Source organism: Triticum urartu, chromosome 3 (genome assembly GCF_003073215.2).
Source record: "Triticum urartu cultivar G1812 chromosome 3, Tu2.1, whole genome shotgun sequence".
NCBI lineage: Eukaryota > Viridiplantae > Streptophyta > Magnoliopsida > Poales > Poaceae > Triticum > Triticum urartu.
Genome location: NC_053024.1, coordinates 350501764 through 350529106, shown reverse-complemented (window position 1 = coordinate 350529106; position 27343 = coordinate 350501764). Strand labels below are relative to the sequence as shown.

General features: G+C 43.9%; 1 protein-coding gene across 2 annotated transcripts; it reads left to right on the top strand.

Annotated features, from left to right (window-relative positions):
• The first annotated feature begins 3630 nt into the window (after positions 1–3630).
• On the top strand, positions 3631–7800 carry LOC125543965 (chaperone protein dnaJ 49). Of its 2 annotated transcripts, none has more exons than XM_048707480.1 (3): positions 3631–3830; positions 3918–5217; positions 7467–7800. In XM_048707480.1, the coding sequence occupies exon 2, from the start codon at positions 4051–4053 to the stop codon at positions 5197–5199; it is 1149 nt and encodes a 382-aa protein (XP_048563437.1). In that variant the 5' UTR covers positions 3631–3830; positions 3918–4050; the 3' UTR covers positions 5200–5217; positions 7467–7800. The 2 variants fall into 2 exon arrangements, with proteins under 2 accessions (XP_048563437.1, XP_048563436.1); XM_048707479.1 differs by having other exon boundaries at positions 3637–3830; positions 3940–5217.
• Positions 7801–27343: the final 19543 nt, after the last annotated feature.

Genomic DNA, 27343 nt, shown 5'->3' with positions numbered 1-27343 from the left:
GGAGTCTGGGACTCCCCATCCAGCTCGCTCTTTGCTACATCTTGCCGCTCCCAATCCAGGTCGCCACATGCCTCTGGACCAGGTATTTAATACTACAGGATTAATGTCTTGCAACTGCACATAGAAATTGATATTGCTCGATCTGGTATTTAAGGAACTCTCACTGATGCGTACAAATATTCAATTGGTAGCTACTAGCTACCTGAAATAGAGGTTGAATCTTGTGCACGAGTTTGGCTTATTGGGTTTCATTTTGTTTTGCTTTGTACAATTCTTCCAATGGAAATGCTGAACATTTGTAGATGGATAGATTTTCACCTAATGTTTTGTTGTAGCATACACATTGAGGCAAGCTAACATCGACAAGCAGAAATCGGACGCCTCAAGTTCACGAAGTTAATGGCAAAAAAGAGAACTTACTAGACTTGATGACTGCACAATGGAATTATCGATTTTTATGTGTGCCATTCAAAAGATGTTGCGGCTTTAACTAAAACATATCTGTAAGCCTTGGAGCTTGAACATTGGCTTATCCCAAGAAGAATCAAGTTTGATTGTACAGTACATGTTGTTTCTCTATGCAGAATTCCAAAGGTACTTCATATACGACTCTTCATGATGCAAAAAATAATAATATTTATGGCTGGACCACTAATTGTATAGTTTGGTTAAAAATCATTTAGTAGACTGTAGCAACTTTGATTTTAGGTGTTGAAGTATCCTGACATTGGAAGCACATTGTAGCAAACTTGTACTAACTTGTTGATAAAAAATGATTGCCTTTCAAAGTTTCAATGAACTTCTCACTGGACATTTTGTCGCATTGGCCTGAATCTGTATGTTGCATCATTTGTTCACAATGAAAACTGTATGTACCTGCATTGGATGGTGTATTTGTAGGAAGGTTATCCTTTCTTCAAGGACTGTAAGTTTCCTGGGAAGTGTTCCTTTTTCTGAAAAACTCTTTGTTTGTCCACTGTAATATTTTGTTTACATAAGTTTTCTCTTTCCTTTTGTGGGCATAATGTCGAGACAATAATATTCAGAAAGTTGTTGTTTTAGGGAAACTACTAACTCCATATGTCAGACCCATATAATTGTTCAGCATGCATAGTGTTCCTATGTCTATGATGTTTTTGTTTCCTTTTATATCGCAGTACTCTTCATTTTGGCCATGCCTTCAAACTGAACCAAAAATGGTTTGTCTGATGACATGTTTCAGGAGATTGTTGATATCAAACAGTAGATATGAGGGTGACCATTTTTTGCAAGTTTTGCCTGAGGAATCTTTTTGCAGTTGATAAGACATGGGCTGGACTTACTTCCGTCTGCAATATTTTTGCTAAAGTGATTCAAGGTATGTTCGATTGCTTACTTAGGATGGTTATACTGAACCTCTTCGGGAACCAAGAAAGACATTATGTATGTACAAATAACATGGGCATAAAGTTCGTTTTTACGTTGAAAATCTATATATGCAATTTTCTGTAACAATCGAAAATTCATTCATTCACTTTGTGAGATGTCACACAACACCATGCTCCAAATTGTTGTCTATTTGATCCTTGTGTCAGAATCATAGACTCGTGCATAATTGCATATATACTGTGACTGGGCGCCAGTACATTTGCAACATTCTAAAGTTAGTTTGTTGTGATTTTTTTACCAAAACTTTTCTTCTACAATTTATATGCATGCAGAGGATCTTCAATTGGTTTCATCATTTATCTAGGCTATATATGGAAGGTTGCGTAATCATAGATGGTCTTACTTATGGGTAGGGGAGTTTCTAAAGGGTTAATAGGGCGTGCCAAACCCCTTTTTGTGGCCATGTTCATGTCTGAGCATGAAAAAGAAACACCAAGGCCCTATTTTGATTATCGTTTTTCTTTTAAATACACAGTTACCATGGCATGAATGTCCTTGTGATGACGGTGGTGTGTGTGATTGCATGAGGATTGTAGGTCTGCAACAATGATGATGGCAATGCCAATTCAGTTGTGGTTGCAGAGTATTGATCTAATACTCATCTGAGTTTTTTCTTAAATCTAATAAGCAAATAGATGATCATGAAGGGATGTTTAACTATAAACACATGAACTCATTTCTTGGTATACTGAAGTGTTATTCTGACAGGTGACTATGTGGAGCTTTTGAAGGAAAAGGATAAACCAAGAAGCCTGGGCGATCGTCTATTGGCGGCAACCTGGTATACATGACCTCATTGACCTGCCTGAATCTTTTGATGATAGATCATTAATATGTCATAGAGGTAAAAAAAGAAATTCCGCACTCGGTACAACTGAGCATTTTATTATGGAAGTGATGGACAATCTCTTGCATTGTCTTGTGGCTGGCCATGTACGTATTTCACCTATAAGCATAACACATAGGCTGGCATAACTCTAGAAAGGTTATTTTTAGTCTAAAAGCATATGTATTTTTTACACTCCTAACACTTACAATTCATTTTTTTATATTTATAGTAGTCAAGATGTGCATTTCGTGTGCTTAACTACTGTATAAAGAGTGCTAGCTTGCTCCTATGTTTTGTTCAATTTTGGTTAGAACATCTAGATGGTGATAAAAAAAGAAGAGAGTACTTTTTTCCCGTGAATATACATGTTGCGTACTATTCCATTGATAGAGGCAATTAAGGGTTGTGTTCCTTGAGCTGAGCTGCGTACACTGCATGGCGCAGACAAGGACACGGTTAAGCAGAAGGCATGGGGATGCTCAGCCCCAAGAGTCATAGAATCAGATGACAGGCAAGGTCATGTTCAATGCTTCTATGTGTAAAATTAAATGACATTGTGATCAGTTAGATTGGTGAGTTGTTTCGCGGCCCGGCACAATTATAACTGATGATTCATGTAGTATTCAAAGCCTTCACGTGACATTGTTCTGCTTATTAAGGTTGAAGTTTATTTGTGAATCTGCCGTTATTCTCATGCATGTATGACATGAGCTTGTTCTTAAATCAAATTATATATTATCCATTTTTCTTTATATTTTTGGGAAAAATTGTGGTCCACGTAATAACTATGAAGAATCATATTATGATTTTACTTCTTTTGTTCACTACTTTAAAAGCCAGTGTTTATCCCATGCCACAGTATATGGCCTTTATGAGTTATACTTCTGAGAAACTTTACAATTTTGTTCCAAGTTTGCATCTTGGCCATGTTCATTTGGACAATTCTTACATGTTTCATAATTACTATGAAGTTTGCATTATAGAATATAGACATTCTAGGATATTTGACTCTTTTTTTTACTATGCACTAGACTAAATAGCCTATGCCTCTATCTTCTCTATGGAGAAGTTCAACCAATTGATTGCCGTTGATGTGTGACATATACATTTGATTGCGAGACTTTTTTTTATTTTATATAGTTGTCTGCCAATTGTGACAAAAGACGAAATTCTTTCCTATAATTATACGTGTGTTACACGTGCACACGCTTAATAGTACTAATAAAAAACTGGGGCAAACCGACCCAGTGGACGGGAAAAACAGTATATGGGCCGGGCCAGTTTCTACAGGTGGGAGGGAATCTTCAGGCGAGACTTTCTTCCGTCTCGCTTTGAGCCAGATATAGCTCTCGCGATAGTCGCCGCGCTAAACCACCACAGGGGGAGAGAGAGACAGGCTTTGGACTGGGCCAATAGAGTCTGCACTCTTTTCCTTCACGCGTCGAAAGGAAACAAAATTTCCAACAAAAGAGGTTGGGGTCGTCGCGTCGGCGTTGCCCAATCCTCTCCCATCTCCCCCACCTCTCCTACTCCGCGCCGGTTGCCGATCTGGCCTCCAGTCAACTCCGGCGAGGTAAGAATATTTGTTCGTCCAAATTCGTCTAGTCTAGGGTTTGTGCGGAATTGTTCTTATGCTTTCTGTCCCAAACTACCTACTCAGATTGGATTTGATTGGATTGAAGTTTACTGGACTGGAGCCGATCCGATCCGATCTGATCGGACTCTGCTGGCGTCTAGAGAAGCTTGAGGAGGGGTCGCTTGCTGTCGCAGGCCACAGATCTGCCGCGTCCGCCATGGACGGCAACAAGGACGACGCTGTCAAGGCCATGCGCATCGGCAAGAACGCCCTCGACGCCGGCGATACCGCCCGCGCCCTCAAGTTTCTGTCTAAGGCCAAGCGGCTGGACCCCTTGCTCCCCATCGATCACCTCCTCAACCCCCTCCTCAACAAGGATGACCCGTCCTCCTCACCGGCCTCGTCATCATCGTCATCTGCCCCACATCCCCCACCGCCTCCGCCATCGCGAGCTGCATCATCAGCAGCCGGTGCTGACGGCTTGAGGGAAAGGAAGCAGAAGGGCAAGAAGAAGGATGGGGAGGAGGGTGGCGGTGATACTGCTGGGGTGAGGACGTACACGGAGGAGCAGCTGGAGGTGGTCCACCAGATCAAGAAGCACGCTAGGGATTACTACAAGATCCTGGGCCTCGAAAAGGACTGCACTGTCGAGGACGTGCGCAAAGCCTACCGCAAGCTCTCTCTCAAGGTGCACCCTGACAAGAACAAGGCCCCTGGTGCCGAGGATGCCTTTAAGGCTGTCTCCAAGGCCTTCCAGTGCCTCAGCGATGCAGAGAGCCGCAAGCGCTTCGATCTTGTTGGTTCTGATGACCCGCCGGCATACAACAGGAGGGCGGCATCCACTGCCCGTTCGTACAATGGGTTCTACGAAGATGACATTGACCCGGATGAGATATTCAGGAACTTCTTCTTTGGTGGGATGGCTCCTGCCACCACCAGGCAGTTTGGGCAGTTTGGGACGTTTCATTTCAGGACTGGCGGGATGCATCATGCTCATGGTGCGCAGCAGGGTTCTGGTGGCTCCACTGTCCGTATGCTTGTTCAGCTGTTGCCTGTCCTGCTGCTTCTGTTGCTCAACTTCCTGCCATCCTCTGAGCCAGTCTACTCCCTATCCCGCTCCTACCCTTATGAGCACAAATTTCAAACTCAACGTGGAGTAACATACTATGTCAAGCTGCCTAATTTTGAGGATCAGTATCCACACCAGAGCACTGAGCGTACAACACTGGAGCGGCATGTTGAGAGGGATTACTACTCGATAATAACACAGAATTGTAGGGTTGAGCTGCAGCGTCGCCAATGGGGGTTAGCCTACCAGACACCACACTGTGATATGCTTCAGAAGTTTGAGGCAACAGCACAGTAATTCCTCTGATGTCGCAAGGTGTGGATTGACTCTCCATGCACATTATTTTGCTGTACCAAACTAGCAATATACTACTACATCTTTAATACTCCTTTGGTGCTTTGCAACCTTATGTGCCTTGTATCTTGATATTTTTACTGCTCTGATGTAATAACCAACACTTTAAGGCCTTCTTTCCTACTTCTATTCAGTCCTTGTTGTGGGTGCACACACATGGCAAGCGAGTTCTATGCTTTTCACCTGAATGTAAAATTCAGTCTTGATTGTGAAAGAGATATAGTGGAAGATGTTATTTAATGCTAGTTAATGGACATCTCCGTCCAACACATTAAGTATCTACTGAGTACTTGGCAGTACATAATTACGTAGCTACACAACTGAGTAACTGTAATTTGTTCTGACAGCTAGCAGCTTGTATGGCGGATCGATAGATCATCGAACAATCATATACACATCCGGTTTATATGGTTTAGATTAGTTGTTCTGATATTATTATATGGATTTCAGTATGAAACTTATAGCCAGGCTAAGCCATGTAAGCTGCACTAGTACTAATGAATGCCTGCCACTTTTCCTAGTTTTGAAGAGTTACTGAAGTTCTGCAGATTCTTAGATTTGTTTGTCATAACCGTCCTGGCTAGATTAATTGATCTTCCTATGCTTGGTTTTGTAACCAGTGGCGTGCCCATACGAAGCTGTCAGTTCTAGATTTTCAGTCTAGCCATGTAACCAGTGGCATTCCCATACGTTCTTGATATTTGTTAAGCCTCTTGTTCTGGCTGTATTTTTTGATTTTTTGATTACCTTTATGCGCGGGATGGTACATTTGAGTGTGTGCATTGGACAGTTGCCTATGGACGTAACCCCAACACTAGGCGTGTGTAGTGTCATTAATGAATTCAACAGGCATGTTGTAGCAATGCATTAAGTGTTGGTGTATACATGCCTTGATTCTTTCGCTATTGAGTTTTAAGAAGTGATTGAATTATATTTCTCTGTTACAAAATTGACATGGCTAGTGATTGCAGAATAATGAATGGGGTTACGCCTAGGCGGGGGACCAAATGCCTAGGCGAGAGGTTAATAACTCCTTGAATCGTGATTTAACAAATAGAAGATCCTATGTTTCAAAGCGGTTTTGTAGCCTTTTTCAGTAAGCTGGCTGATGGGATATCTGCTACTAGTAGGACCTTCAGCTATGCAATCCTTGTTACACTCCTAGATTTAGATTATTGATGAGTTGATCCCAAGGATGATGTAAGGTAGCTTGGCTAAGTTAAATACCTTATGCCCTATTTGTTTGCATAATAAACAAGCAATGCTGATATAAAAATGGTGAACATAGCTCAGTTCATGAACTACATGAAATTAATGTGCAGACGAGCATTCTTTCCAAGCACCACACCCTAAAAACAGCTCGATGCACTTACCTTTTTGTAGCTATCACAGGTTTTCATATACTATGTTATTTCTAGTCCACAGCAATTTGTATATTTTGTTTTTCTATATGTTGACAAAAATATCAAGTAATGTTTGATACTTTGATCATGAATATAAGTTGCAGTGAACATAATTTGGATAGAAATCCATGGGTGATATATCATCAACAACAATACATGAGAAATGCAATTTTTAGTTTTTGCTCCCTTAGGTTCCCACTTCCTTGTCTGTGGGAAGTAGAAAACCAAATGCACTAAACTCAGTTGGATTCACCATGTTTCATTGTCTGTTGGTGAGCCGGCTGGTTATAGCCATGGGGTCACACATCAATGGTTACCTTCTGACATGGACGATGTGTCCCATTACCTCATACTGTCTACTAATTATTATTTTTACCAGTATTGCTCATTAATTTGTTGCTGTACATTTACTCTCACTTGCTCATTTGGATTAGTAAGTTTGCACGTGCATTGCATGTTGTGTTAATGGGAGGTGGCCTCTTGCTAATTGGATTAGTAAGTCTGCACAGGCATTGCATGTTGTGTTAGTGAGGTGGTCTGGTTACTTCTTACTCAGAAAAAAAATCTAAAGTAAACCGCATGTTATTTGAGAATAGTTGGGTGTATTTGATCAAAAACTGTCATGAGCTGTTCATAACAGAAAAATCAGCGACAAACCCTAGTATAGTTTTGGACGGCTTGTTCCTGAATATTTAATGGATAGGAGTATGTGCTAGTGGCACTATGCATTTTTCTTTAAAATTACTCGGAAGCATTGTTTCTTTTATATTTTGTTACGTGACAGTTTGCTGATACTCCATTTTATAGGGTCGCGGCGAAACAGGAACTTTGGTCATGGTCTAAAGGTTTTCCAATACTGCTCCGTTGATTATCTGTTTCAAATTGGAGGCGGAACAAGTTAGTTTGGACTAGTAGTAAATTTTGTGGAATAAGTGCATTCGATGACTATACTCACCGCCTTGATGTATCTTAACAGTGTTAAGGCGTATGCAGCCGTAACTACTTGAAATGATATGCAATTTGTTAGTACGTTTCTTAGGGGCTGAACACAGTGCAGACATGCATATGTATATGAATCATCTATATTTCTTCTTCTGATGTTATTGAAGAATATATACCTGACCTAGCAGGCTGTTTTGTTTTTTTTTGTTTTTTTGAAGAGTACTTGACTTTTTTCCTGAAATCCCTGCAAAAGAAGAAATTATACCTCTTTCTATAAGATTTAATGAAAATTGATAAATCATTTAATGTAATTGCTATGCTTAGTGTGTGACTCGTTATTTTTTTCTTTTTTTTAAGAAAAAAACAACTGCTTACAATAGCTTTATATATATAGAAGAAAAAAGAGACGTATGTTATAATCACGACGGATGAGAAGATAACACCCCTCACAGATCGCATTGACTCTCCAGCTAAAGCCCCATCTTTTTTTTGAGGGAAAGCTAAAGCCCCATCTTAAGCTCTTGCGTAATGAGATTGACGAGCTCAACTTCATTAACATAATTCACCTGATGTTGCACATGATGTCATATCATCGCACAACATGCATGAAAAAAAGCTCACTCCCACTATCATATATCTCTCAATATACGAGCATGTCACTTCATCATGACATGCATAAAAAAAACCCGTCTCAACGTGTAAACATATGAGGATTTTCATTTTATTATGCTATATTTACATATGAGTAGTAATCAAGCATAATAAATTATATGTATTTTTAGTTTTAGTTTTTTATATTATTACTTCAAACATTCCTGTTTCATACTATGAAACACATTCAAATATGATGTAGAATATTCTCGCAACAACATGCGGGGTATCATCTAGTTGTTTAAAACCCTTCTGTCTGGCTTTGGGCATTAATTTACTGGCATATCACCATATTTTTATAGAAGGTAGAAGTTGAATTACAAGACACTATAACTTGATGCGAGTAACAAGTATAGCAAGGACTTCACACCCGAGCTAATCAACATATTAGCCACCATGATAATTACAAACACAACGCAAAAGGTCTTGTCCTAAACCAATCATCTAGCTGCGCCACAACAAACGCCGATCACCACAAGAGCAAATAACTTTAGCCGGACTTTCTTTGTCAATGCACTACCCACCCTTGAATGCCTAAGATGAGACGACGAGCGGATAGCCCTTGAATGCCTAAGAGGAGACGACGAGCGAATAGCGGGACTCGGTCGGACTTGAGAAAGCCAACGTCTTGGGGCATTGACACCCGCATACTTAGCGCCCGTGAAGATCAATTCGGACTAGCGGCAAGCACCGGAGAACCACATCATAGGACCTCCAAGCCAAGTCTCTGCTTGTGATGCTCTCAACAGAGTAATGACACCAAGACGCCGCCATCGCCGGTCCTACAACGGACCAAGGCTTTCGGCCGAAGACCACAACTCAATCAAGAAGGGAAGATGCCGACAACCTTGGCGTCGCTTCCAAGGAGGGAAACGACGCCCACGGGCGCGTCGTCGCGAGCTCCGACCAAAGCCAAGCAGGATTTTCATCCACACCATCGCACACCTCCCGCCCCTACCATCAGGTTTGGCCGAACTCAGTGGCGGAGCTATACCCCAGGCCTGGGGGGCCTTGGCCCGGGTCGTGGCAGGAGTAGCCTTTGTTGATTGTAGCAGAAATGGTATTGTTAGTCACTGTACATCACTGTAGCAACGAAGCAGGCCTGGGGCCCAGCTCTAGCCTGGCTCCGCCCCTGGCCGAACTATCGGGGTCACGCCATCGTTGCCGCAGTACCTCACCGTCATGATCAAACCGTCGTGGAAGAACGGCCCTCACACGACCGAGAGCACTCAAACTAACACCTAGCTCCTGCACGGTCGAAGAAGACAGGCTCCAAACCACTCACAGCCAACATCGCTCAGATCCGCCGACACCACAAGCGGGGGCTGGACAGGCCACCTCCTGACAGCCAGCCAAGCTGTGGCATCGACCCAGGGCCTTGCACGCGAGAGGCAGCGTGCCGCGCCAACCGCACGTGGGTGACCGCCCCTAACGGCATACCCGGCCGCAAAGCGCTGGACCGAGCTTCCAAAGCCACCCCGGGCAGTCACCCACACCCCAAAGTGCCACCTTCCATGTCCACTCCGGCGACATCAGTAGTCGCACCGTGCGCCCTAGCCTCCGCAGCGGCTTCTGGCCGCCTCTCCCGACCTCCCCATCCTGGTCGAGATCCGCTGCCACCAAGGCCCGTCCACACCGCGACCTCCAGCTCCAACACCGCTGCCCCGAGAAGACCACATCTCCTCCCTTCTCGGCCGTGCTCTGCCTCTTCCCGCACTCCCCTCATGCGCCGCAACACCAGAGACAGACACCTCACCGCCCGCTTGATGAGCCTCCCCGCGCGAAGGAGACTGATATGTTTCAAACATATCTATAACTTTTACTATTAAATGCGATTATATTATCATTCTTACATACTTTGGCCATAATTTTATATTTTTTTACTAACATATTAATCCAGTGTCCAGCGCCAGCTGTTGCTTTCCGCTTGTTTTTGGTTCTACACAAAATCGATACCTACGAAGGTCCAAACACGACGAAACTTTTTGACACTTTTTTCTGAAACATAAAAAACCCCAGAAGCTCTGGGGAGAGACCAGGAGATCCATGAGGGGGCCACTGTTGGGGAACGTAGTAATTTCAAAAAAATTCCTACGCACACGCAAGATCATGGTGATGCATAGCAACGAGAGGGGAGAGTGTTGTCTACGTACCCTCGTAGACCGCAACGGAAGCGTTGACGCAACGTAGAGGAAGTAGTCGTACGTCTTCCCGATCTGACCGATCCAAGCACCGTTACTCCGGCACCTCCGAGTTCTTAGCACACGTACATCTCGATGATGCTCCCCGGGCTCCGATCCAGCAAAGCTTCGGGGATGAGTTCCGTCAGCACAATGGCGTGGTGACAATGATGATGTTCTACCGACGCAGGGCTTCGCCTAAGCACTACAACGATATGATCGAGGTGGAATATGGTGGCGGGGGGCACCGCACACGGCTAAGGAATGATCACGTGGATCAACTTGTGTGTCTAGGGGTGCCCCTTGCCCCCGTATATAAAGGATCCAAAGGGGGGGGGGTGCGGCTGGCCCTATGGAGGCGCGCAGGAGGAGTCCTACTCCTACCGGGAGTAGGACTCCCCTCCCGTTCCTTGTCCAACTAGGAGAGGTGGATGGAGAATAGGAAAGGGGGGCGCCGCCCCTCCCTCCTTGTCCAATTCGGACTAGGGGGAGAGGGGGCGTGCGGCCTGCCCTGGCAGCCCCTTCCTCTTCTCCATTTTAGGCCCATGAGGCCCATTAACCCCCCGGGGGGTTCCGGTAACCCCCCGGTGCTCCGGTTTTATCCGATACTTCTCCGGAACGCTTCCGGTGTCCGAATATTGTCATCCAATATATCAATCTTTATGTCTCGACCATTTCGAGACTCCTCGTCATGTTCGTGATCACATCCGGGACTCCGAACTAACTTCGGTACATCAAAATGCATAAACTCATAATAACTGTCATCGTAACGTTAAGCGTGCGGACCCTACGGTTCGAGAACAATGTAGACATGACTGAGACATATCTCCGGTCAATAACCAATAGCGGGACCTGGATGCCCATATTGGCTCCTACATATTCTACGAAGATCTTTATCGGTCAGACCGCATAACAACATACGTTGTTCCCTTTGTTATCGGTATGTTACTTGCCCGAGATTCGGTCGTCGGTATCCAATACCTAGTTCAATCTCGTTACCGGCAAGTCTCTTTTACTCCTTCCGTAATACATCATCCCACAACTAACTCATTAGTTGGAATGCTTGCAAGGCTTAAGTGATGTGAATTACCGAAGAGGGCCCAGAGATACCTCTCCGACAATCGGAGTGACAAATCCTATTCTCGAAATACGCCAACCCAACATCTACCTTTGGAGACACCTGTAGAGCTCCTTTATAATCACCCAGTTACGTTGTGACGTTTGGTAGCACACAAAGTGTTCCTCCGGCAAACGGGAGTTGCATAATCTCATAGTCATAGGAACATGTATAAGTCATGAAGAAAGCAATAGCAACATACTAAACGATCGGGTGCTAAGCTAATGGAATGGGTCATGTCAATCAGATCATTCACCTAATGATGTGATCCAATTAAGCAAATAACAACTCTTTGTTCATGGTTAGGAAACATAACCATCTTTGATTAACGAGCTAGTCAAGTAGAGGCATACTAGTGACACTAAGTTTGTCTATGTATTCACACATGTATTATGTTTCCGGTTAATACAATTCTAGCATGAATAATAAACATTTATCATGATATAAGGAAATAAATAATAACTTTATTATTGCCTCTAGGGCATATTTCCTTCAGTCTCCCACTTGCACTAGAGTCAATAATCTAGATTACATAGTAATGATTCTAACACCCATGGAGTCTTGGTGCTGATCATGTTTTGCTCGTGGAAGAGGCTTAGTCAATGGGTCTGCAACATTCAGATCCATATGTATCTTGCAAATCTCTATGTCTCCCACCTGGACTAGATCCCGGATGGAATTGAAGCGTCTCTTGATGTGCTTGGTTCTCTTGTGAAATCTGGATTCCTTTGCCAAGGCAATTGCACCAGTATTGTCACAAAAGATTTTCATTGGACCCGATGCACTAGGTATGACACCTAGATCGGATATGAACTCCCTCATCCAGACTCCTTCATTTGCTGCTTCTGAAGCAGCTATGTACTCTGCTTCACATGTAGATCCCGCTACGACGTTTTGTTTAGAACTGCACCAACTGACAGCTCCACCGTTTAATGTAAACACGTATCCGGTCTGCGATTTAGAATCATCCGGATCAGTGTCAAAGCTTGCATCAACGTAACCTTTTACGATGAGCTCTTTGTCACCTCCATATACGAGAAACATATCCTTAGTCCTTTTCAGGTATTTCAGGATGTTCTTGACCGCTGTCCAGTGATCCACTCCTAGATTACTTTGGTACCTCCCTGCTAAGCTTATAGCAAGGCACACATCAGGTCTGGTACACAGCATTGCATACATGATAGAGCCTATGGCTGAAGCATAGGGAACATCTTTCATTTTCTCTCTATCTTCTGCAGTGGTCGGGCATTGAGTCTGACTCAACTTCACACCATGCAACACAGGCAAGAACCCTTTCTTTGCTTGATCCATTTTGAACTTTTCAAAATCTTTTCAAGGTATGTGTTTTGTGAAAGTCCAATTAGGCGTCTTGATCTATCTCTATAGATCTTTATGCCTAATATGCAAGCAACTTCACCGAGGTCTTTCATTGAAAAACTCTTATTCAAGTATCCCTTTATGCTATCCAGAAATTCTATATCATTTCCAATCAGTAATATGTCATCCACATATAATATCAGAAATGCTACAGAGCTCCCACTCACTTTCTTGTAAATACAGGCTTCTCCGAAAGTCTGTATAAAACCAAATGCTTTGATCACACTATCAAAACGTTTATTCCAACTCCGAGAGGCTTGCACCAGTCCATAAATGGATCGCTGGAGCTTGCACACTTTGTTAGCTCCCTTTGGATCGACAAAACCTTCCGGTTGCATCATATACAACTCTTCTTCCAGAAATCCATTCAGGAATGCAGTTTTGACATCCATCTGCCAAATTTCATAATCATAAAATGCGGCAATTGCTAACATGATTCGGACAGACTTAAGCATCGCTACGGGTGAGAAGGTCTCATCGTAGTCAACCCCTTGAACTTGTCAAAAACCTTTTGCGACAAGTCGAGCTTTGTAGACAGTAATATTACCGTCAGCATCAGTCTTCTTCTTGAAGATCCATTTATTCTCAATTGCTTGCCGATCATCGGGCAAGTCAACCAAAGTCCATACTTTGTTCTCATACATGGATCCCATCTCAGATTTCATGGCTTCAAGCCATTTTGCGGAATCTGGGCTCACCATCGCTTCTTCATAGTTCGTAGGTTCGTCATGGTCAAGTAACATGACCTCCAGAATAGGATTACCGTACCACTCTGGTGCGGATCTCACTCTGGTTTACCTACGAGATTCGGTAGTAACTTGATCTGAAGTTACATGATCATCATCATTAGCTTCCTCACTAATTGGTGTAGTAGTCACAAGAACAGATTTTTGTGATGAACTACTTTCCAATAAGGGAGAAGGTACAATTACCTTATCAAGTTTTCTACTTTCCTCCCACTCACTTCTTTCGAGAGAAACTCCTTCTCTGGAAAGGATCCATTCTTAGCAACGAATGTCTTGCCTTCGGATCTGTGATAGAAGGTGTACCCAACAGTTTCCTTTGGGTATCCTATGAAGACATATTTCTCCGATTTGGTTTTGAGCTTATTAGGATGAAACCTTTTCATATAAGCATCACAATCCCAAACTTTAAGAAACGACAACTTTGGTTTCTTGCCAAACCACAGTTCAGATTGTGTCGTCTCAACGGACTTAGATGGTGCCCTTTTAAACGTGAATGCAGCTGTCTTTAATGCATAACCCCAAAACGATAGCGGCAAATTCTGTAAGAGACATCATAGATCACACCATATCAAATAAAGTACGATTACGACGTTAGGACACACCATTACACTGTGGTGTTCCAGGTGGCGTGAGTAGTGAAACTATTTCACATTGTTTTAACTGAAGACCAAACTCGTAACTCAAATACTCTTCTCCACGATCAGATCGCAGAAACTTTATTTTCTTGTTACGATGATTTTCCACTTCACTCTGAAATTCTTTGAACTTTTCAAATGTTTCAGACTTATGTTTCATCAAGTAGATATACTCATATCTTCTCAAATCATCTGTGAAGATCAGAAAATTATGATACCTGTCGCGAGCCTCAATATTCATCGGACCACATACATCAGTATGTATGATTTCCAACAAATCTGTTGGTCGCTCCATTGTTCCGGAGAACGGAGTCTTAGTCATCTTGCCTATGAGGCATGGTTCGCAAGCACCAACTGATTCATAATCAAGTGATTCCGAAAGCCCATCAGCATGGATTTTCTTCATGCGCTTTACACCAATATGACCTAAACGGCAGTGCCACAAATAAGTTGCACTATCATTATTAACTTTGCATCTTTTGGTTTCAATATTATGAATATGTGTGTCACTACGATCGAGATCCAATGAACCATTTTCATTGGGTGTATGACCATAGAAGGTTTTATTAATGTAAACAGAACAACAATTTATTCTCTTACTTAAATGAATAACCGTATTGCAATAAACATGATCAAATCATATTCATGCTCAACGCAAACACCAAATAACACTTATTTAGGTTCAACACTAATCCCGAAAGTATAGGGAGTGTGCGATGATGATCATATCAATCTTGGAACCACTTCCAACACACATCGTCACTTCACCCTTAACTAGTCTCTGTTCATTCTGCAACTCCCGTTTCGAGTTACTACTCTTAGCAACTGAACTAGCATCAAATACTGAGGGGTTTCTATAAACACTAGTAAAGTACACATCAATAACATGTATATCAAATATACTTATGTTCACTTTACCATCCTTCTTATCCGCCAAATACTTGGGGCAGTTCCACTTCCAGTGACCAGTCCCTTTGCAGCAGAAGCACTCAGTCTCAGGCTTAGGATCAGACTTGGGCTTCTTCACTTGAGCAGCAACTTGCTTGCCGTTCTTCTTGAAGTTCCCCTTCTTCCCTTTGCCCTTTTCTTGAAACTAGTGGTCTTGTCAACCATCAACACTTGATGTTTTTCTTGATTTCTACCTTCGTTGATTTCAGCATCACGAAGAGCTTGGGAGTTGTTTCCGTTATCCCTTGCATATTATAGTTCATCACGAAGTTCTACTAACTTGGTGATGGTGACTAGAGAATTCTGTCAATCACTATCTTATCTGGAAGATTAACTCCCACTTGATTCAAGCGATTGTAGTACCCAGACAATCTGAGCACATGCTCACTAGTTGAGCGATTCTCCTCCATCTTTTAGCTATAGAACTTGTTGGAGACTTCATATCTCTCAACTCGGGTATTTGCTTGAAATATTAACTTCAACTCCTGGAACATCTCATATGGTCCATGACGTTCAAAACGTCTTTGAAGTCCCGATTCTAAGCCATTAAGCATGGTGCACTAAACTATCAAGTAGTCATCATATTGAGCTAGCCAAATGTTCATAACGTCTGCATCTGCTCCTGCAATAGGTCTGCCACCTAGCGGTGCAACAAGGACATAATTGTGCAGCAATGAGGATAAACCTCAGATCACGGATCCAATCCGCATCATTGCTACTAACATCTTTCAACTTTGCTTTCTCAAGGAACGCATTAAAATTCAACGGAACAACAACACGAGCCATCTATCTACAATCAAACATAAACAAGCAAGATACTATCAGGTACTAAGTTCATGATAAATTTAAGTTCAATTAATCAAATTACTTAAGAACTCCCACTTAGATAGACATCCCTCTAATCCTCTAAGTGATCACGTGATCCAAATCAACTAAACCATGTCCGATCATCACGTGAGATGGAGTAGTTTCATTGGTGAACATCGCTATGTTGATCATATCTACTATATGATTCACGCTCGACCTTTCGGTCTCCGTGTTCCGAGGCCATATCTGTATATGCTTGGCTCGTCAAGTATAACCTGAGTATTCCGCGTGTGCAACAGTTTTGCACCCGTTGTATTTGAACGTAGAGCCTATCACACCCGATCATCACGTGGTGTCTCAGCACGAAGAACTTTCGCAACGGTGCATACTCAGGGAGAACACTTCTTGATAATTAGTGAGAGATCATCTTATAATGCTACCGTCAATCAAAGCAAGATAAGATGCATAAAAGATAAACATCACATGCAATCAATATAAGTGATATGATATGGCCATCATCATCTTGTGCCTGTGATCTCCATCTCCGAAGCACCGTTATGATCACCATCGTCACCGGCGCGACACCTTGATCTCCATCGTAGCATCATTGTCGTCTCGCCAATCTTATGCTTCCACGACTATCGCTACCGCTTAGTGATAAAGTAAAGCATTACATCGCGATTGCATTGCATACAATAAAGCGACAACTATATGGCTCCTGCCAGTTGCCGATAACTCGGTTACAAAACATGATCATCTCATACAATAAAATTTAGCATCATGTCTTGACCATATCACATCACAACACGCCCTGCAAAAACAAGTTAGACGTCCTCTACCTTGTTGTTGCAAGTTTTACGTGGCTGCTACGGGCTTAAGCAAGAACCAATCTCACCTACGCATCAAAACCACAACGATAGTTTGTCAAGTTGATGCCGTTTTAACCTTCGCAAGGACCGGGCGTAGCCACACTTGGTTCAACTAAAGTTGGATAAACAGTCACCCGCAAGCCACCTTTGTGCAAAGCACGTCGGGAGAACCGGTCTCGCGTAAGCGTACGCGTAATGTCGGTCCGGGCCGCTTCATCCAACAATACCGCCAAACCAAAGTATGACATGCTGGTAGGCAGTATGACTTATATCGCCCACAACTCACTTGTGTTCTACTCGCGCATATAACATCAAACCAGAAAACCAGGCTCGGATGCCACTGTTGGGGAACGTAGTAATTTCAAAAAAATTCCTACGCACACGCAAGATCATGGTGATGCATAGCAACGAGAGGGGAGAGTGTTGTCTACGTACCCTCGTAGACCGCAACAGAAGCGTTGACGCAACGCAGAGGAAGTAGTCGTACGTCTTCCCGATCTGACCGATCCAAGCACTGTTACTCCGGCACCTCCGAGTTCTTAGCACACGTACAGCTCGATGATCCTCCCCGGGCTTCGATCCAGCAAAGCTTCGGGGATGAGTTCCGTCAGCACAACGGCGTGGTGACGATGATGATGTTCTACCGACGCAGGGCTTCGCCTAAGCACTACAACGATATGATCGAGGTGGAATATGGTGGCGGGGGGCACCGCACACGGCTAAGGAACGATCACGTGGATCAACTTGTGTGTCTAGGGGTGCCCCTTGCCCCCGTATGTAAAGGATCCAAAGGGGGGGGGGGTGCGGCCGGCCCTATGGAGGCGCGCAGGAGGAGTCCTACTCCTACCGGGAGTAGGACTCCCCTCCCGTTCCTTGTCCAACTAGGAGAGGTGGATGGAGAATAGGAAAGGGGGGGCGCCGCCCCTCCCTCCTTGTCCAATTCGGACTAGGGGGAGAGGGGGCGTGCGGCCTGCCCTAGCAGCCCCTTCCTCTTCTCCACTTTAGGCCCATGAGGCCCATTAACCCCCCGGGGGGTTCCGGTAACCCCCCGGTGCTCCGGTTTTATCCGATACTTCTCCGGAACCCTTCCGGTGTCCGAATATAGTCATCTAATATATCAATCTTTATGTCTCGACCATTTTGAGACTCCTCGTCATGTCCGTGATCACATCCGGGACTCCGAACTAACTTCGGTACATCAAAATGCATAAACTCATAATAACTGTCATCGTAACATTAAGCGTGCGGACCCTACGGTTTGAGAACAATGTAGACATGACTGAGACACATCTCCGGTCAATAACCAATAGCGGGACCTGGATGCCCATATTGGCTCCTACATGTTCTACGAAGATCTTTATCGGTCAGACCGCATAACAACATACATTGTTCCCTTTGTCATCGGTATGTTACTTGCCCGAGATTCGATCGTCGGTATCCAATACCTAGTTCAATCTCGTTACCGGCAAGTCTCTTTACTCGTTCCGTAATACATCATCTCGCAACTAACTCATTAGTTGCAATGCTTGCAAGGCTTATGTGATGTGCATTACCGAGAGGGCCCAGAGATACCTCTCCGACAATCGGAGTGACAAATCCTATTCTCGAAATACGCCAACCCAACATCTACCTTTGGAGACACCTGTAGAGCTCCTTTATAATCACCCAGTTACGTTGTGACGTTTGGTAGCACACAAAGTGTTCCTCCGGCAAACGGGAGTTGCATAATCTCATAGTCATAGGAACATGTATAAGTCATGAAGAAAGCAATAGCAACATACTAAACGATCGGGTGCTAAGCTAATGGAATGGGTCATGTCAATCAGATCATTCACCTAATGATGTGATCCAATTAAGCAAATAACAACTCTTTGTTCATGGTTAGGAAACATAACCATCTTTGATTAACGAGCTAGTCAAGTAGAGGCATACTAGTGACACTAAGTTTGTCTATGTATTCACACATGTATTATGTTTCCGGTTAATACAATTCTAGCATGAATAATAAAAATTTATCATGATATAAGGAAATAAATAATAACTTTATTATTGCCTCTAGGGCATATTTCCTTCGGCCACAAGCCCAGAGGGTGCGCCCTGGGGGTAGGGGGCACCACCCTGGCTTGTGGGTCCCCTGATGCTTCGCTTACCATAATCTCCGGCCTATAAATTTACATATATTCTGAAAACCTCGGAGCGAGACTTGAAACAATTTTATCGCCGCCGAAGTCTGTGTTCCGACGCGGTCCCATCAAGAGGCTTGTTCTGGCACTCTGTTGGAGGGGGGGGGTCATTGGGGAGGCCATCATCATCAACCTTCCCATGTTCAAAATGATGCGTGTGTAGTTCTTTCAAGACCTACAAGTCCATAGTAGTAGCTCTCTCTCTCTCTCTTGATCCTCAATACAATGATCTCTCCAGATATCCATCTGATGTAGTTCTTGTTGTGTGTTTGTTGGGGTCCAATGAATTGTGGATTTATGATCAAATTGTTCATTGAATATATATGAATCTTTTGAAGTTTCTTTGTTGCCTAATTCTATAGCTTTGTATTTCTCTTCGATCTTTCCGTCTGCTTTGGCCAAGTGTGAATGATTTATCTTCAGTGGGAGAGGTGCTATGTAGTGGGTTCAATCTGGCAGTGACTTCTATATGTTGGGAAACGTAGTAGAAAACAAATAAATCGCGCCTACGCACACCCAAGATCAATATGAAGATGTGTAACAGGATGAGCTCACGATCGTTATCGTCACCGAGTTGCAGCGGAAGAAGAACGTGTCGTTGTAGATCATACTTGGAGTCCCTCAAACCATCAATGAACGATCCCGCAAACCACCCATGAATAATCCCTCAAACCGAAGACCGAAAACACGACTTCTTTACTTGGTTGCAAGCGTGCAACCTTCACAATCCGATAGCGCTTCGTTGTCCAGAGCTAATGTAACACCCCCAGTGTCATGCTACAGTAATCCCCTGTTAATGGTGCCAGGTCACCATGCTCAGTGAGCTAATTATCACTTGATGAAAAATCAAAGTCAAATTCAAATTCAAATTTTGAGTAAAATTCAAAATTTCTCAAACATGAAAACTAAAATGTTCTTCATGTGCCAAATAATCCATAACTAATATTGGTAGTGAACCAACATTTTTGCAAATGTCTAAGTGCCCTAAACCACTTTAAAATAGTGGCTAAAACTATAGTTTAAATGCCTTTTCAAATTATGAAGGTTGCAAACTATTTCTAAAGCCTCACAATATTTTGTGGCAGTGCCAACTACTACAATGTAATTATGTGGCCCACTACCACGGGGCGGCCATCTGGTGGCTCCTCGGCGCCTACTAGGTCGCCCTGCCCCGGACGAACCCTAGTGTCCCTCCCCACTTGCCTCCTCTCCCCCCAGATCCACCCCGCTCTCCCTCTGGCCTCTTCCCCCACGTCGCCCGCTGTCGTCGCCATTCTTCTCGCACTGCCACGGCGACCGGCGACCCCGAGCTTCACCAACGCCTCCACGATCTCCGACGTTCTCCGCTCCTTCGTCTTCGACCATTAGCAGGAGTTGGGAGGCTCCGCTAAGGGCATTCTGCTCCGCCCTCTTCCGCCTCTGTCGCCGATGATCCTCGTCGTCTCCGACGAACCCGGCAGCTACTAATCCGTCGAGGGCTTTTCTTGGCCACTCGGTGAGCTCCTCTCTCCCTCCTTTCCTTCTTCCCACAACTGCGTTCGTCCCTAGCTAGTTCGCCGCCGTTGCCGTGCCTCTGCTTCCGCCGGCGTGCTCGTAGCCGTGCCGTTGCTGCCCGTCGAGCTCAGATGAGCTCGGGATCATGCTCAGCACGTCCGTGCGGGCCCTTGCACCCCTCCCTCGCACTTTGTCGAGCCCCGTAGCGCCGACCCCGTGCTCCGACCGGATGCGCCTCCACGTAGCTCGTCGCCGGCGTCGTTCCGGCAACCTTTTGGTCTTTTGCTCGCGCCCATCTTGCTTGCGCGTGCACGTAGGCATCGCCCCACTCTCTGGATAGCCCGAACTCGCGCCGTACCACCGTTGTCATTGCTCGCCCGAAGCACCTCGCCGCCGGCGAGCTCGAAGTGCTCGCCCCTGTCCGTTCCAGCCACTCCGGCCCCTTTGACATGTTGACTTGGGTCAAATTGGGTCAACACTGACGTGGCCACACCCAGTACCACTGACATGTGGGCCCCACGCTAATTAAACATGTTTTATAAGTAGATAAAACATTAATTAATCTGTTAATTAGTTTTAATCACTAATTAGTCACTGACTAACGGGGCCCACACCCCTAACTAGTACTGTTAGTCAAATTAATCCACTGATTAACCCACAGAGGCTGACATGTGGGTCTCGGTGGCACACTGGTCAGGTTTGACCTGGTCAGTGCGACTGTTGACTGATGACGTCATCTTCATGTCATGCTGACGTCATATTCCTTTTCTGTTGTTTCTGTTAATTTAAATAATTCCAGAAAATGTTTAAATCTTTAAAAATTCATATAAACTAAACCATAACTCGGATGAAAATGTTTTCTACATGAAAGTTGCTCAGAAAAATCCAACGAATCCGAATACGCAGCCGGTTCATCTGTCACATGCCCCTATCTATATGAACATGGAACATTCCCTCTCCGGTCATCTGTTTGACACAGGTCCAGAACCGGGAAAACATTCCCGGTTGAATTCCCCCTTCACCTATATCGTGTAGCCATACGTTAGGTCACACCCGGCACAACATCTTGCCACGTTATGCTTTGTGATGCTATGTTTGCTTTTTATTTACTGTTTCTTCCCCCTCTTCTCTCCGGTAGACCCCGAGACCGATGCTGCCCCTGTGATTGACTACGTCGACGATGACCCCCTCCTTGCTAGAGCAACCAGGCAAGCAAACCCCCTTGAGCATTCCAATATCGCCCATTTCTTTCCCTCTCATGCTTGCATTAGAACTACTACTGCTTTATGTATGATCCTACTCTGATGCATAGCCTGTTTTTGTTACCTGCTTTCATACCTTACCTGCTTATTCTAAACTGCTTAGTATAGGTTGGTTAGTGATCCATCAGTGACCCCACCTTGTCCCAGTTGCCCCGCTTTATGTTTGATGACTCAATCAACATGATCGACATCCAGGCACCGACACTTCACATCACCCCCTAGTGTACGACTCTACAGAGTTACCATCGAGTGCCGAGGGTGGAACCTCTTACATCACTCCTGATGAGATATCTATAGTGTAGCTATTCGGTCGTGGTCATCGAGGGTGATTTCCTCCTTAACCACTTCCGATACGGCTTTGTTGTGCAACCCCTCAAGTGTGAACCGCGAGGGTGGATCCTCTTACGTTCACCTTGATGACAACATCGAGTGGAATTCACCGCGGGTGATTCCTCGGGTTTTCCCCTTGGTGTTAGACACACAGTTACTATGGTTACTATGACTTTGAACTGAGCCATGTTACTAATGACGGGTCGGCCCTGAGGGGTACCCGCGCGAGCTTAATAGCGAGTGATGTGGAGTTGGGTTGACCTGGGAGGTGCCCGCGAGATACTTACGAGGCGTGGCCGGGCATTCTTAGCCCTTGCTGCAAGTACTCGAGACGGGGCGACGGGGTCACATCGATCGTGAGTCTTTGCTCATTACCGCGTGTTCCTAATCCACTACGATTAGGATATTTGATCCGAGGGGCCTCTGGCCTGATAGCACTAACCATCACGTGGGCATAGTATGGGCGTTCTGCGTCGTATACATCAGCCGACGCTTACTAGACGTCAGCGACTGAGCAGCGCGCCGGGTTGGACTGGTAAGCACCTGCCTTTTTGAAGGAGTTAGCTAGGTCTGCTCATCGGCCGCGTACGCAACATGCAGGAGTTCCCGGGGAGATGGCCCATGACCCCTGGGGGCATAGGTTTAGTCCGGCGTGCTGACCTCTCTATTAAGCCTAGGTTGGGTTGCGGCGTATTGTTTGGCCGAGGCCGGGCATGACCTAGGAAAGTGTGTCCGGCTGGAGTTAATCGAGCATGGTGGGTAAGTTGGTGCACCCCTGCAGGGAAGAAAACATCTATCGATAGCCTGTCCTATGGTAATGGACACTTGGAGTTGTATCCTGATCGATACAACTAGAACTGGATACCTGAGATGAGAAATGGAAATGAGAACTAGATAGTATGGCTCTGGGATTGCTTTCTTGCTGGGAGTCGAGAAAGGATCTCTGGCCGAGGTTGATAACACCACTACTACTTTACATTATGTTGATCTGTACTCTTCTATATGCTGCAAGATGCATGAAGATGCTAGTCTTCGATAGGCTAGGCTTTTCCCCTTCTTTTCCGGCATTCTTCAGTTTAGTCCACAGATACAACCCATTCCTTTGATACATATGCATACTTAGTTTAGATCTGATGTAAGTCTTGCGAGCACTTTGGATGAGTACTCACGGTTGCTTTGCTACCTCTTTTTCCCCCATACCCGATTGCTGCGACCAGATGACGGATCCCAGGAGCCAGACGATGCCACTGATGACTACTACTACCTCGAGGGTGCCTACTACTACGTGAAGACCCCCGACGACCAGGAGTAGTTAGAAGGCTCCCAGGCAGGAGGCCTTGCCTTTTCGATCAATGTTGCTTTTGTGCTAGCCTTCTTAAGGCAAACTTGTTTAACTTATGGCTGTACTCAGATATTGTTGCTTCCGCTGACTCTTGTGTATTTGAGCTTATGTATTCGAGCCCTCGAGGCCCCTGGCTTGTAATATAAAGCTTGTATTATTTTAATTTGAGTCTAGAGTTGTGTTGTGATATCTTCCCGTGAGTCCTTGATCTTGATCGTATACATTTGCGTGTATGATTAGTGTACGGTCAAATCAGGGGCGTCACAAGTTGGTATCAGAGCCGACTGCCTATAGAAATCCCCCTTCCAAATTCCTTGGCCGAAGTTGAGTCTAGTCATCGAAAAACTTTTACTAACATGGATGTGCGGCTTATGGGCCCATGTCGCCATTGGGTGGTATTAGGATCTTTTATTCCTCGACCTATATTCTGGGACTTTGATCTCTCTTGTATTCGGGTTAAATGGTTTTACTAACTCGAACATTAGGATCTCGTGATCACATCTGCCCGGAGAGCCCCTTATTTCAGATAATCGCATGCTGCATCAGAAGATTCCAAAGATACTCTACGATATTCTCTCGAGACTTTGTGCCTGTTGCCTTTGCAATTCCCTACCACCAAAATATCCTTATGGATAACTACACACACTTGTCAATCTTACATTCTATCCCATTGATCTTGTTATTACAAGATGCCCTGAACTGCTCTCCTTTTTCGGAGAATCCTTTGAGCTTACTGCCTTGCAGTTCCTTGTCACCTGAATACCCCTACGGATGACTTGTGCACAGATCGAGTATCTGCTCATCCTCAGTTGATTCATGTACTTCACAAAAGTCTTCATAATACCATTCGTTCTTGTGAAAAATCCTCAACAGCCTATTGTTCTTGAATTTCTTTCTTGCTTGCATTATGGTTAATACCATAAGTCTAGTAATCTTATTTTCAGCCTTTGTCATTATCATTTTGAGTCCGTTGATACAATATGTTGCGAATGCTCGCAATCATCAATCAGATCCTAGAATTCTTCCTTCCGGCTCAGACATCATTTTAACATGCGCTGAATCTTGACCAATCAAATCGCCATCGATTGTACTCCTAAGCCTATTCTACCTATCCATCCCTAATCAGAGCATTGCTTCTGATCCCTTGTCTTGGAATTCATAATTCCTTTGCAATTGATGCTTTGAGTTAGTCAATTGTTTCTATAATCTGATCTCCTTGCATTCTTTCTTCCTATGGTTGAATACTGAGGCTCACATCAGATCCCTTGTGGACCACCAGACCCCTTTTTCGGATTTTATCTGACAATGTCCTTCATATTCAATAAGCTTTTGAACCTTTCCTCGGTTACATAATACCTTTGGTAAATTATATCCTCTCCTCTTGTCAACCATACTCTGCTTTCCAGCTTGTGTTGTTTACTTCTGAAGTTTGTGGAATAGGTTCCTAAGATGCCCCTATGGGTTGAACCTATGCCCCACCTAATCCTTTTGAACTCGCGAGTTTTAATGAGTCTCAATCTTCTGGTGGTTTGCCAGATAAAATTCCAATACTACAGCTTCATCAAGAGCGAGAAGTAAAATGAAAGGTTATGCATTGTAGAAGTGGGAGTCGACCCTGAACCTTTGTGTTCATGCCCACGGACACGGTGTGAAACTTATCATGAAAGCTTCTTGCAAGGATATTTAATCATTTGAATAATTCTTCCGGTATTGTAAATTGGATCCCTTTCAGTTATGGTCCCGACCATATTTCCTCCTTGATCCCATTTACCGGGTAAGTTAAAATTACTTATCCTATGCAAATCATTTCCCCCGTCCAACCTCTACTCCGATTTACCTTCTGGCATTACACCTAGTACTTGATACTGAGAAGCTTTATACCCCATCACATCATTACTAGCCTGATCGGCTATATTTTTATCATGACAACTTTTTAGAGGCGCTACCTGGTCCTTATGCCCGGAGCAACTTCTGACGATGAGCTAAGCTTACATCGATCTTCCTCATCTTATCATTTCACCTCGAACAACAAGCTTGACTTTGAGCTTGTGTCGAATCTGTGGTACTCATAGCCTTTCACTTCATCCTCTCTTTTCTGCTCGATGGCATCTTCCTAGAATCTCTCGACAAACTTTGTCTTGATCACCGTCACACTTTGGCTTCTTCAGAGATGTCAATTGAATTCATGGCTAGAAATACCATCTTTGCCTCTCGATGATTAGTGTTAGCATCAACAACATTCTTATCTTCCCCCAACACAAACTTGATCATATTAATTTTGGGAATACATCCTTGTTGACATGTCGATGGATTGCTACTGAACCCATCGGCCACCTTCTCATCTTTTTCCTGATAAAATAACATGATATGTTCTAGAAATTCCCGATGAATCCTTTGTGAATCCAAGGTTCGAACTTTACCTGATGACCATGTCAATGATATCCCGAAGCATGATTGTGGTACTCAAACATCAACAAGAACATTGGAAGCATAATGCTAAATGTTTCTTGTTCATTTATCCAAACACCGTTGTACGTGTAACATCATGAATTCCCTCACCCCTTTACCTAATTGGTTATCTAATTACTATCCTGTCATGGATATCTTCCTCTACTTGTCCTTGGGAAGGATATACTCCTGATAATTGTGTTTAAACACATTTTCCTTTCCATTGTTATGATTAATATACTAATCATATTTTCCTTTCCATTCTTTTGTTTAACCTTTCTGGTAAACTAACTTATCTCAGTAGAGATAATTTCCTGCTTAGGTAAACACCTCAGTGTACAACTTTGTCAGTGTGACCCTGATACTATTGCTGACAACATCCTGGTAACCCCCGAAGGACGAGAACTTTGCCTATTGGTCCGCCTCGTTCAATGAGCAGGAAAATGGTTCTCTTCGTCCCTTGCCCTTACCAACGTTGTTGCCAACATAACTGACAAGTTATCCTCTGCCATGCCTTGCTACCATGACCGTGCAATATGTCGGCGTCCTTCCTACTTTTGAACCACATGGTGGGCCCATAACCCATAGTTCTACAGGATCAAAACCTGACTCATGTACATCCTTGATTCCGAAGTATCCTTTTTCACTTGACTTCGTATGTAATTCATGAGCCACCTTCCTAGTGATCTATTCTAGTATCTAACGCAATAATTTTTGTTGTTGTTGCTCTGAACCCCTTTCACCTTTTGATTAGGCATCGAATGATTGCCTGCCCATTAAAACTTCTCATGGTACCTTCATACTTTGCTCTCGATGTTTATTAAGTTTCAACTCAAGAGATACTTCTGCCTCATTCCCTGCATTGTTCACCAGACAATTAACCCTATATGGGTCAGTTCTCCCGAAGTTACTCTTTACTTCCCCACTTAAATTTCGGGACGAGATTTCTTGTAGTGGAGGAGATTTGTAACACCCCCAGTGTCATGCTACAGTAATCCCCTGTTAATGGTGCCAGGTCACCATGCTCAGTGAGCTAATTATCACTTGATGAAAAATCAAAGTCAAATTCAAATTCAAATTCTGAGTAAAATTCAAAATTTCTCAAACATGAAAACTAAAATGTTCTTCATGTGCCAAATAATCCATAACTAATATTGGTAGTGAACCAACATTTTTGCAAATGTCTAAATGCCCTAAACCACTTTAAAACAGTGGCTAAAACTATAGTTTAAATGCCTTTTTAAATTATGAAGGTTGCAAACTATTTCTAAAGCCTCACAATCTTTTGTGGCAGTGCCAACTACTACAATGTAATTATGTGGCCCAGTCCCACACTTTACAAAATCCTTTTGG

What these genes read in the sequence shown, in the direction of transcription:
- LOC125543965 (XM_048707480.1), top strand. Translation starts at nt 4,051, where the DNA reads ATGGACGGCAACAAGGACGACGCTGTCAAGGCCATGCGCATCGGCAAG.